Below are 13,341 nucleotides of genomic sequence, written 5' to 3'. Positions count from 1 at the left end.
TTTTCAAGCTTTGCTGTAAAGTAACGGCATTTGCATACTTGCTAGCGAATGGTATATTTTTAGTACTTTATGCTCAATTTCGTTTTCAACTTCCGCTATTGTACAGCTAACGTTAAGTGTAAATTTTTAAACAAAAAAAAGTTAATTGTGGTTTATTAAATCTTACGAAGTAACCGTAAAGATAAACAAACACTGCTCTATTTGTTCTTTCAGTGCTTTATGAAGTGCCTATCAGAGCGATGAAATACTTTTTTAAACCGAACTCAGAAGCATGGTTCTTGAGCATTCCACAAACTTCAATGCTCCGTTCGAATCTGGCCAAAGTTTCCTCCTTGACGTACCAATCAGAATTGTATATATTACAAGCATCGAGTAAGGAATCAGATAGCATCAATATTGGTGTAGGAGAACAAATCGCAAATTGATTTTCTTTATTTAAAGCCAACAAACGCACTTCTTGTCCCCCATAGCCCCTGCACGATGTGCTCCGCTGTCCAGAACGCAAAATTAGGTAAGCGTTTCGGATGAGGTGAAATGTTCTGGGAAAATATTTCCTAGAGCATTAAACGCAAGCATTATGCTTTCCGCATGAACTTCGTTCGAGTGAGCGCGCGTGAATATGCGAGTGCTTTAAAATTTCGCCAGGTCTCGCGACGGGTGGAAGACTCGAGTGGCATAAATTTAACTCCCATTCTCGGTGTTTTCCCAGAAGTGGCGTATGTTTTTCTTCTGCGTTCACCTGCCCCGGGTTGAATGCTGTTCTTGATGCCGATGGGTTCTGGTGCTTGTTGCCTGTCGGTATGGTGTAGGAGAATCACCTTCTCTGTTGACGCCGTAGCTAAGTGTGCGTTTGTGTGTGTGTGTGTTTTATTTTTTGTTTCTTTTTTTCTGTGTCGATTCTACGAACAGTTGGCAATGACACTGTACCCATGCTTACTTACTGCTAGGAACAAGCAGGGATGTACAAAGTATGGGGAATAAAGCAGCACCTTACCTGCTGCCGGTGATCTACGTTGAAGAGCACTGAAACCGTAATCTTGCGCGGGATGGGTCGAGACAGTGTGAAATATTAGGAAGGGCAGAAGGAAGACAGAGAAAACGATTTCCTGTCACCTTTGATTATGCAATGTTTGAAGAAAATTAAAAAGCAACAGAAGCTTCGTTACGCTTTCCATCCGCTACGATCCGTACTGACGGTTACAAGTGGAGTGGTCCTTGAGCCTACGTGAGACGCTCTTCTCAATCCGGAGGCGCACGACGTCTTGGCACGAATTGGTTAGGCGCGCGACACGGCAACACATGGCTGTCTCACTTAAACTGTGCCGGGCACTTCAGTTGTCATCAGTTTCATTTGTATGGTTCCACCGAAGATACCGTTGGTACCGTTGGTTGAAAGAGGCAAAAAAAATCATCATCATCCTTCAACAATCTCCACAATCATAGGGTTTTTTGTTGTCCTTTCTGTTTCTTTCATTAAATAGGAAAGATTTTCCTTTGCCAAGCGTAGCATGACAGTCTCCCTTGGGAGTTCTGGAGAATGATATTATCGCGTGCATTTTATGTACATTCCGGAGACTTGCGTTACTTGGTTTTGTCGGCTGTTGGAAAAATGGGCTTGTTAGCGCATGACGGCGAAAACATCAACGCCTCCATGGTGTGGTATCAATAAAGCCAGCTGCCGCTGGGTTGATGGATTTTTCAATTCTTTCCCGGTATAAAATGAATTCTCTTAAGATGGAAATTTAAACCTTCCTGCCTGTGAAAGGTGAAAAACCCGTGCAATTTCATTTCTAAGCATTTTGCACCCTTTTAATGACCGAACATTGAAGTCCATTGTTATTTGTGCTCAAGCTTGAAATAAACACAAGCTGAAAAATAATTTGCATAAAATCTGCACCACAGTAGTCCCCTCAAGCCAGGAAAAGTCTCGAGGCAACGAAATATTTCTCGCTCGATGTTAGAGTCCGACTCAAAAGTGGCCAGTATTTGGGAGTAGCTACAGCAAGAATCAGCAACGAACCGTTCGTTCGTTCGTTCGTCCGTTCTGTATTGGGTAGAAGCTTTGGGTAAATAAGAAAACAAAACAAATATGCCGAGAACGTATCTCACCAATTACCTTTTGCGGCATCCGTTTTTTGCCCGGGGAAAGCAATCATACCCATCGTCCAATCCTATCTGGTTAGCTCTCTGGTTGTCGGTCTCTGGTGGCTCGATGCTCGGGACCCCAAACCCAAACGTCATCATGCTCACACCACAACACAACCTCTGCTCAGACTCTTGTGCTACGTCCATGCTTGCCATTGCGCCTGCCCGGAATTATCACCGTGGAATGTGTCAAACAAAACAAGATAGACAGTGGCAGGAGAATGACCTTTTTGCGTAAAATTTTCACCAAAAGCAAGTCTCCGTTCCCCCGATCGGGCCTGGTTTAGGGGTTGGATAGACCTTCGTGCTTGTTGTCCTTTGAACGCACACCGGTTTCATCCAGCTAAAGTGAGCCTCGCACCGAAATACACATTGGGCTGTTAGGGCTGGGCGGTGAAAATTTACTAGGTACGATACTCCTTTTACCTGTACCATGCTTACTTTCAAGAACAGGCGTTGGCTTTTGATTCGAGAACCTCTTCCATCTTCCGTTCGCGTCATTACGAGGCCCAGCTCTTGTGCCTACGTTTGTTATTGTCCTTACTATTTGCTCGCTTCGTGAAGGTATCTAACCTAAGAATGCTGGCGTTGTGTTTGCAGCACCGGTGCTTATTGACGGAATGTAGGCTGCACGAATACTGTAGACATCAGCGTGAGTGGCAAACGCCAGCATTCAAGGGATTGTGGATGCGTATTTTTATTCAGTACTGGGATCGGAGATGTCCCTTTTTTTGGCCTGGGAGAACGGCATCTTGAACGTATCCTTCCGGCCGTTTCGTTGCAACACCAGCAACACCAAAGCTCGCTGCTAGTGTCATTGGAATGAAGTAAAAATGCTCAAACACAAACCAGCTCCCCTCACGTCGGTGCCAATTCCCCAACGGGGAAGTAGAAAGATAAACGTCAGTAACTGTATTATTTATCGCTTTTTTCCTTAGCAACGCTCGCGCGTTTAAGAGGCACACTGCAGAGTACACTACGGAGGTTTCACCAAAAAAACACGGTTTGCCGATTCAAAAAGGGAGAATGTGCAGACTCGCCGTACAACACACAGCATAGAGCCGCAGGAAGCGCAGTGTCGATGTCGAGTCTCAACGGTGGAAAGGATGTTCTTAAAGCTCAAAACTTCCACCGTTTCCGAGCCGGCTAAGCGAGAGAAGCTTTAGAGGTTAAATTGAAACTCAAAAGCAACGGGTCCCCTAACGTTCGGAACACCAACCAAGCGGGGCTGCAAATCCAAACCAAGCATTCACATTTGTGTCCCTGGTAGGTGTGTAGCTGTGTATGACAAGCCAGGCAGTTAAACGGAACCTTCAGATTTTCCTTCGAGACGTGCTGGAAGAAAATGAAACTCTGCACAGCAGCGGATCGCAAACATCACAGGCGAGCGTTGGGCATAACGGTGAAGCGCATGATGGGTGTTACAGGGTGCTTCGGGGTGTAGTGTTTTGGGAATTATGCGGTATGTCATTTGCCGTATGCGACCCATTGAGAAGGAAAATGTGTTCTGTTGTGGGAAAAATTAAGCACCGAAATGTGCGAAATAACGTGGCAATTATGTTAAAATGATTTACCATCGATAGCGCGTTCCGGTGTCGGGTGAACGAAGCGCCCGATGTCGGGGAATGTCTGTGGGGCGTATAATTTGTCGAAGATAGCTTCATAATTTGACAGCTGATTAGTTAACACCGCTTCCAGTAGCTGCAACTACACATTATATTTCTTTAACAGAAAGTTATGTTAGCGGAGCTGAAAGTAATAGCCAAAAGATTATTTTACATGTTATTGTATTTCTAACATATGAGTCTCACATTTCATCATAAATATTTTGCAACTTACAACTTACGCAACTTATTTTGCAATATAGAATCGGAAGTAGTTCTTCCAGTTATTTGGAATTATTTTGGATAAAATCTTTCCAATCCAATGTAAACATAATTTCATCTCCCCATATGGGTGGATGATGCCATTTGCATCAAGTTGAGTGCTTTCCGTGGTGAACACAAACCAGTCAGGTGCGAATCTGATAGGAAAAAAGCATAATCCGCAACCATAATCCGATTGCAAAACCAGAAACCATCGGTAGATTCTATCGACTCGTACATTTGCTTGAGAGTCGCCGATTAGCAAAACGAGAATGTTCAGTAAATCGATCACAGAAAAAACCTCACATACATGATACACTTATCGTTGGAGTAAAAATCCAACAGAACAAATCACGAAAAAGATAAAATACAAAAAAAGATTGCCTTCTTTCACGTTTCGCCGTGCGTCGCTGGAGAGGTATGGGAAAATTCATCAATACCTGCAAATCGGTTACTGCTGGCCAAATAGGGAAACGTAGCGTACGTCATGAATGAGGAAAGGATACGCATTGACATGTGAATCTGATTGCCTACCGTGACGAGTGCGGGCTACAGCGTATGCCCGTCAAAGCTAATCGTGCTTCTGTAGAGCGTCTGAAACTGATGCTGTGAAGCTTCAAGAAAATCCCTGTTGTAGCGTATCAGCGGCGTATATGATATAAGCATTGCACGAGGATCTATCGTATGCAATAGCGGTGTCTTTGCCTTTGCCGTAGGCAGTCGCATTTAGTAGCAACAAGCACGAAAAAGAACCATCCTGCCAAGGAAATGATGTTATGTATCTGTTTGTACGTATGTATCCGTGAGCAATTGCGGAAGAAGCTGTTTACGAAAACATTTTGCTTTGCCGATAATCCGGATTATCTTTATTGAAATTTATCGTTATTTGTGCATGACATAATTTCCTCGCTTCGTTTGTACTCGACGTGCCGCCTATCGGCCTGACCTGCCGGGCTTTGTGCGGTTTCTTACCGAAGATCTCACCAGCAACGGCGGGGATCGATGCCGACAAAATGAAACAGAGAAAGTTTGCCAGCAGCATCAAGATGGCCCCGGTGGACGTTTGTGAGCCCTAAGCTTTCTGGCTTTTGTTTGTTTACACAGAGGATACTCGGTGCTCCCTCGGCAGTTCAATTCAATGACGGGTGCAGAGGTGCAGATTTAAGGATTTGCGAGTGTTTTAATATTCGATAAGGCCGGTTCTCAATCGATCAAGAGTTGTTGCTCGCGAATACATTTGCGTACTGTGTGTTGTGTACGGATGCAGACATTGATGTATTGCGACTGCTGCTGATAGCACCGACCACAACTCACACACTGGCTTCAAAGATATTAAAGCTTAACTTCGCCACTATTACGGTACAAAACGTCTGAAGAATGTGGGGTCGATTTTGTTGCTGGTGTGCATATTTTATCACGCACGATGCCAAAGAACAGGAGATTGTCCAATGCATTGAAATTACTTGCATCCTGCCAGAACCGGTCAGGTTGCAAAGTTCACTGCATGGTACATAAATCAATTTAAGAACAATAAAATAGATTACTTGTGCCGTATGTATGGAACCCGACCGGGGGCTTCTTCTTCTTCGAGTGACCAATCACCCACCGTTAGACTATTCATTATTTGTCCACTCATCCGTGAGTAATCACGCTCATAAAGCAAATATCTCTTCTCATTCATGAAAGATAAATTTGGTTCACGGTTGCATAGTTACAGTTCATTTCCGGAAAGCATCTATGCCGAAGGTGGTGCGGTGGATGTAACGGTGAGATTTCATGTCTTGAATAGACATTCGCAAGGAATCCCTCGCTTGCGGCTGTGCTCGATATTGAATCACTAGTAAAGCAGATAACAATGCTGTTAAGGCTTATGTGATTATGGGGACGCTGAAAATGCGCTCGAACGGTTACAGACCTTTGAGGTCTTCGAGGTTAGGTAGAAACATGGTGGTGAGGGATTTTCTCTCTCATTTATCTTTCAACGATATTAGCGTTATCCCTGAAGAAAAATTCAAGCCAAACTTCCAATTTCGATTCAATCGTTTTTTTTACCATCCGTGATTCTTGTACTGTTATGGTCGCTGAAAAATCGTGAACTGCACTTTATGTTGTATGTTCTGGTCATACACGGGGGATTCGGGTTCAAAACTACCACGGTAAAAATAGAACAGCGAACCAACATTCCACAGCGGCACCCAATCGTGTAAGGTGTGGCTCCGAAACGGTCAACTCTAGTGGGTATTCACGGATAGTGCACTAGTTATACTGTAAATGGTTCATGGCCGCTCGGTGCAGTTGAATGCATTCGCCTCGGCGCTGTACGTTGATTGTACTCCGTTGGTCTAGGTGTCTTTTAGCAAAGGATTTACGAACTAAACACAACCTCAAGAGAGGTTTGATGGCGCCACCAAACGGCGAGGGCAATAAAACCTGGGTAATGCAAGAATTTCAACGAAACCTATTAGAGCGGATTTTTGCACTCTGGTCGTTTGTCTCACACGGAAACGAGATACTTGCCAATTTCCTTGGGGGTATAACATCGATTGAAAACGATTTCTGGTGCATTTACAGATATTTATGGTTCCACTTATGATCTCGCATGGTAAATCATACTCGTGTAATCAACATTCCATTTCTATTAATGCATTAGGCATATGGAGGCAAAGTTTATAAATTAGTTTAAACGGCTTCAGGATGCTATTGAAAATGAAGCGTCGACTCAAACAGTGACAAATTGTTGGTTGGCACTAATAATGAGCTGTAGAATTAGAAGATCGAATAACGGTACCTTTATCTACAAATAACTTTGGGATCATAACACTCATAACAGGGGTGCAGAACATAATTGTGATTGTGATGTGATAAAGCTAAGCAAGAGTGGGTAGAAAGATTTTTTTTTTATTCAATAAGAACGGCCAGGCCGTATTGCTTACAACTAATGGGGAAGCTTAATCTAAGATACAATTCACAAACGTTTGAAGACATTTCCTTCTCCAAACCGCGAAAGGTCACCTTATCCCGGGTGTACTCGGCCGGGGTAGAAAGATATATACACTAATAATTTCAAATACTATATCAAATAAATATGTCGCTTGCTTGAAAAGCACGGCTGTTTTCCCTGCTTGCAACATTACAGCATCATGATTTCCGTTTCCATTACATACTAGTGAACAAAGCAATATGACGAGTAGTGCTAGTGATTCCAACAAAATGAAATAAAAATCTGCTGTGTAACAAAAGTGTTCCGTTACGAAGATGACCGTCAATCGATGTTGCCACTGCTGCTGGCACAAAAATGTTCTTCATGTGCATCGGGCGTTGGAGCGGGAAGTGTTTACGGGTGGCGAACTCGGTCGACATTGTGATTGCCAACCACGATCCTGAACAGCGTCTAAGGTCCGGTTCGATAAAGTGACGAGGATTGCAAACGATGCCAGAACCATCATGCTTCAAATGACACCGTGTCGCAAACTGCATTCTTTTCACATCTATTGAAGTATGTTAACGTTGACAATGCACGACACTACAAAGATACGGTGTATCGTATGTGAAATTTGAGTGTAATTAGTGAGTTTACGCGAAAAAAGTGATGTTTTTTTTGCGTGCTTGTCGTACAATCCGGAAAGACGCTCAACATGAGTGGTACGTTTGGAGTAACAGCGGACTGAACTTTTAAATGAACGTATGCAGCTTGACAACCTTGTGTGCGATACGCTGAAAGTGATTCCATCATGACGACCGGGATGGGTTCGCAATGTATGAGCCTTTTTTCTCTGACAATTTTTAAAAGAGCAGAATGAGCAGCACATGAATCCGCGCTGCTACATTGCTTTCGCTGAATTGCGAGTGGGAGTATGCATCTTAACATTGCACTTTGCCCAGATGGGAACAACGGGCCACGAAGCTAAAAAAAATAATAATAAAACAGAATCCTACACCTCATGCAGCAGAGAGTACGTACGGGTATCGCATCCTTTCATCCCCAGTGACGCATTAACACACGACAGCCGCTAACCGAACAGAAGACATGGGCCGTGCTACGGAAAGGATGCAAATAAATGAAAAGATGAATAATAAATGAGACAACACCGCGTGGTGAATGAATGACCGCGTAATGGCGGCAGTACGCTGTGCAATTCAATGCTTGTGGTAGCTGCTGCCATGCTATTGGAAGAAAAATGAAGCATAAGCTATGGCAAATTGTTCCACGAAGCAGGAGCGGCTGTAAAGGTGTAAAAGAGCAAAATGTGGTAGTTGCAAATGGAGCTAAAGGATGGTTATTGTTTTCGGTGGTGCCATGTATGTGAAAAAAGAGCCTTTGTGTAATGAAAGGCGAAAAATGAGTGGATCAAAAATGCGCTGTGTCTCGCGCCAAAAAGCTTTATACAGTCGATGTTTAGTGAAAAGGAAGGCGGCACTTGTGCATCGAACCCATAGCGCAAGGTGAATCTGTGTCTCGTCTCTCGCATCCCGTTTTTTACGCCGAATGTATGCTGTGCTAGCCATATGTCCTTGCTAGGTCGTAGCCATGATGCAAATGGGTCGCTAGTTTAAAAAGTGAACATATCATGACAAACCATTTGGCAACGTGTAAAGCATTTTAACAACAACAAAAAATCAATTGCGTAGCTCGTATTAGAACACGATTGATTTACATCTAGTGCTGCCGTGAAATGAAGCTAAAAATAGTTAATCGTCAAACAAGAGAAGTGAATTGTGTGGGCTTAAGTGATTATCAAAAATGTAAAGCATGTTTGCATTTGTGATCAGTGTTTGAGTGAGAAATAAAAAAAAAAGGTTGCGAATACTATCCATAAATCAGTTGAGTGCTCCCAATCAGTGATCAATGGTGCTGTAATATAATTTTGTTTGTTGCGCAAATGGCACGTTCGGTTCGTGTCGTTTGAGGAGTGTGAGTGGGCAACGCAATAAAGAAAATAGTGTTGTTATTGAATCATTGTCAACCGTTACGCAATAATTGTTGTTAGCAAGTTTGTGCTCAATTTGTAAGATTAGCAGATAAGTCGAAATCGTTCATCATAGATCCTTATTCCCCTTGACGTATTCAAATCCTTCGTCCTACAACAACCATTCCCTTAGCGTTAATATAGAATGTGGCAATTGTATAGCTAAAAACCAAAACTCTCAATCGTTACTCCAATTGTGGGCTACATTTTACAGTATCTGTAGACGTATGAGCAATGCATAGGAATGATCTCACACTTCTTAAGGTTCCTGAGACTGATATCCGAAAAACAGGAATAGCACGTTGAACGCTCGATAAGGTCTTAAACACATTGAGAAGGTCTTGATGCGCTGTTCACAGGTAACATATGAGCAGTAAGCTTAAATATTGTTTATTTTCTTGTATATTTTCATGAACCCCCAATCGTCACTACGTTTCGTTCGAACGATCTTCTTAAATCATTATGCTTCTCTCTTTCCCCTTCTCTCTTTTTTAAATATTTCGCACAAATATTTAGGCTGATATTACCGAAGCAAAACAAGCAAAATTACAATCTTCAGAAACATAATTTTATTAGAACCACAATAATAAGAAGTAATTAGCAACTAGAAAAAGAAAACATATAAGCTTCACAATATTAGCCTGCATTGTAAATTCCTATAATTGCTGACCAACCGTCCTTGCGAAAAAAAAATATCCAAGAAAGAGAGAAAAGTATTCGGATATTCCACAACCGGAAATGGGGCTGTGGGTGGTCAAACCGACCGCAGCCTTACTGTTGGCCATAGTCGCCACTCTTTTCCTACTGGCTGAGGTGCCGCAAATTGTGGTAGCATCACGTAAGTATTTGCATTTCTTGTCCTGTTGTTTAATAACTTCGTCGAAAGAATCGCAATCGAAGAAAGTAGAAGGATGCGTGGAAACGAAAAGCCAAATAGCCCTTGAATGATTTTTTTTTCTGGTTTAGTAGATGAACCTGTAAGGTGAATAGACGCAAAGATTGATGACTTTTCGAATATTAAAACTTCATTTTTCGTACGTTCATTTATGCTAACTTGCACGTAAGCAAATGTGCTCTTCACGCTAAGAAGTTAATTGGTTCTCGATGATTCAGCAGAAGATGTTTTATGTATCAGCACTGTTTTAAAATTCGATCAAAATATGAAAAGAGAAGTTAAAACGTTTTACTCACTTTAATCATAAATAATTTTGAACTCTGAACTTTTTCCGCCACAGTGTGCACATATCACGGGAGAAAGGTTTTCGCCTTTCTCCTGCGAATGCCAACTTCCAGTTTAATTGGATATATATCATTGGGACTCATATTTTACCAGATGTCGCTTCAACGTTGCGCACATCGCTATCGTCGCTTTCCACTGGTGTGCGCTAGGTCCATGAACAAAAAAGAAGGAAAATTCCCTAAAAGGGACCTTGTTATGGTGGTGGATGAAAAGAAAACATGTATTAAATTATTTATCCGGGTAAATGGCAGAATCAAACCGAAATGCATGATAGTTGTCGAGTTTGTTTGTTTTTTTTTCGCCTTTTGTGTGTATTTTATTATACTGCGGCAGCAGTATTCTGCTTGTTTTGGAAACGTGAAAAAAAGATAAATTAAAAACCAAAAACGTGGTAACAGCTGCACGCGGCTATCGACGGAATTTGTTCATATGTGCATTTGATGCATGTGTTTCGAACGATTCATATTTATATGTGTATCGCCATAACGTCACTTATATCCGGTGCGACCGGTACCGAACATCGAAATGGAGGATAAACAGAAGAAGCGAATGTGCGACAAAAAAGACTACGATAGCAGCATTGATCACAGGTTCGACAACTGCCTGCGTTGCAACGATGCATTCGTGTCAGTTCAAATCTATTTCGTAGCATCACAGCATCGATGAAAATTTCATCTATTTGAAAATACTTTTAACGCTTACAAACAATGCATCCGATTCCGTCGGTCCCAGAACTGCAGTAACGGGAGGGATTATTTTGGAACCTACCGGTGGCAGTCCGGTGGACCTGCTGATGATTGGTTGTCACTTTGCATCCATTTTCTGTTCTCCAGCGATGCCTGCAGGATGGATATCGTTCGGTAGAAAGAACCGTTGGTGGGGTGCGGAAATGGATGTTCGTGATGGATATTATTTATGAATTCCTATTGACAGTAGCTGTTCAAATATTTATGCAAACGGTTAAATCATTGATAGCTTCCCACGCCGACTGTGAAGAATAGAGTGTAGAACGCTGCTACATCCATCCTCGCGTATGTATGTGTGATTTTCTCTTCCGCAACACATCGTACAAAAAGCGCAGTCAAATATCTGGGCATGTGTGAATGTTGAAAATTGATTTACATAGCATTAGCAATTACAATTAGCAGCGGATGGAATGAATGGGCCGCAAACGCCATTGTCAGGTCCCTGCCCTTCCGACAATCTCGTCCAGTTTCTCGCTCTTTATCACATCGTATCCTTGGTACGCTTAGCTATAAAGCGTTGGCTTTGTAGAATAGAAATTATTGGTCTCATTTTCATGTGCCGATCCGCCGACTCGTGCTGGCCCCGAGTGTCCTACCGGGGGGGGGGGTTGGGTGGGTTGATTGCGATCGGCTGTATTTGTTCCGCCCTGTTACGTTCCGTTCCATGCTGCATTCGATTGCCAGCGGGCAAATGTCACTCGGTGGGCATCCTTGAAAGGAGTAAAATATTGATTAGTTCATTGAGTCAGAAGTTCCACCAACGCGGGCACTCACAACTGGCTTGTTCTGGATGCTAGACGAAAGCCCGTTCAACCAACCCTAATCAAGATGGGCACGAAGTAATCAATATCCTATTCAACTTTCCGCATTGCCCGGTTTCAAGGCGATGTAAAACAGAGGCTTGAAGGAAGCAGCGTGAAATGCGGGTATACACAGATAGACATCTGCAGGCGGAAGACTTTTCAACAGGGAAACGATGAGCCGCTCTATCATTGCCGTTATTTGTAAGCAACCCAAATGCGCTGAAGCTGAACCTGTGTCGGTAGTCTTGCTCAGGGCACGGTGCCATATTTAATGCTGGCACACTACCCAGATACTGCACTCTCAAACTGCTCGTAAGCAGTATGCTAACTTGAAAAGCGTCCCTCTTGAACACCGTGTGGCTTTGGCTTGTAAATAAAGACCTTCGAAGCTATAATTCAAAACAATTACCAAGCTCGCGGAAGAAATTAATAAAAAAGCATTGTTTACGATTTCAAATTAACATACTGGCCAAGTGTTAGTATTGTGGTAGTTACTGGAGGGCTAGTGGTCTGCAACGATGACGCGGAACTTTTGTTAGTTTTCGTTCAAGTGTTTATTTCTTTTTGCTCTTTTTAACTACATTGGTTTTGCCATAAGGTGGAATAAAAAAAACATGTTTTGGCGTTTCAATGAAAGCGTATGCTCTTACGAAGTATATTTCACATTTCTGGCAACATCACTTTGTTGGTTGCCGTTTTTTTATATTGTTATTCATCTGTAGACGTAGTTTTCTACAATGTGCAAAAATATATAAATATAGGTTGGTATGTAGCAAATTGTCCACATGTATTGGAATCGAACTGAAGCTTCTTTTGGAATCGTTTGTAAAGTTGCGATTTACAATGGCAATGTATGCATGTAGCAATGTAGCCAAGGCCACTGGCAATGATTATTTATGCTGGAAATTTATTTCCGCGGTATTTTGGCGAAACACTGTGTCAGTCCAGACACTGGCCGATACATACTACATAAGGCCACGGGCCGTTGCAATAATGGTTGTTGTTTTGAAGCAGCCAATGTTGTTTGTTAAAATGGCTGTGTTCACGTTCACGCTATGGTATTTTGACGTATGTCGAATTGAAGCGAGAGTAGGTAAAAGATTTCATAGATTGAAGCTTTGAGAAATTTGGTACGTATAAGGGACCAAACCATATAGCATTGGAGTTGCTAGATCGGACCGCCTAATTGAACGGGCACATGCATTTCGCCCTAAGATGCCCATAACCGAACATTCTACCTGCCAAAGGAATGTACTTTCACGGCATTTCCAACGTCGGCCGAGTCTTTGAGGATTCCTCTTGCGCGACCATTGACTTCGTGTGGAGTATATTTGTGGTAAATTAAGGGACCACAAGTCGGCATCCCTGCAATGACGGCACAACAAGCGCTTACTTTGCATGATGATGAAGTACCCCTGGACCGTTGACCGTAATACAAAAAAGGGTCCGGAATGGGTTGAGCACATTTTTTGTCCCAACCGAGCCCAAAAGACGAATTGCAAAGCAGTTTCATTCTCGCATGTGTTACCCCATCCTACCTTGGTAGGAAGGAAGTGGAAAATTTCCAAACAACCA

At 42.6% G+C, this 13,341-nt stretch overlaps 1 protein-coding gene across 1 annotated transcript in view; it reads left to right on the top strand.

The window, feature by feature from the left end:
* Window positions 1-9,715: 9,715 nt before the first annotated feature.
* LOC128714697 (tyrosine-protein phosphatase Lar) overlaps window positions 9,716-13,341 on the top strand; it is a 113,092-nt gene continuing 109,466 nt past the window's right edge. Inside the window, exon 1 of the mRNA XM_053809572.1 lies at window positions 9,716-9,815. Within this exon, the coding sequence (XP_053665547.1) occupies window positions 9,716-9,815 (100 nt within the window). The remainder of the gene's footprint in view (window positions 9,816-13,341) is intronic.

The sequence above is a fragment of the Anopheles marshallii genome, chromosome 3 (assembly GCF_943734725.1).
Source record: "Anopheles marshallii chromosome 3, idAnoMarsDA_429_01, whole genome shotgun sequence".
Lineage (NCBI taxonomy): Eukaryota > Metazoa > Arthropoda > Insecta > Diptera > Culicidae > Anopheles > Anopheles marshallii.
This window is presented reverse-complemented; position numbering and strand designations above follow the sequence as displayed.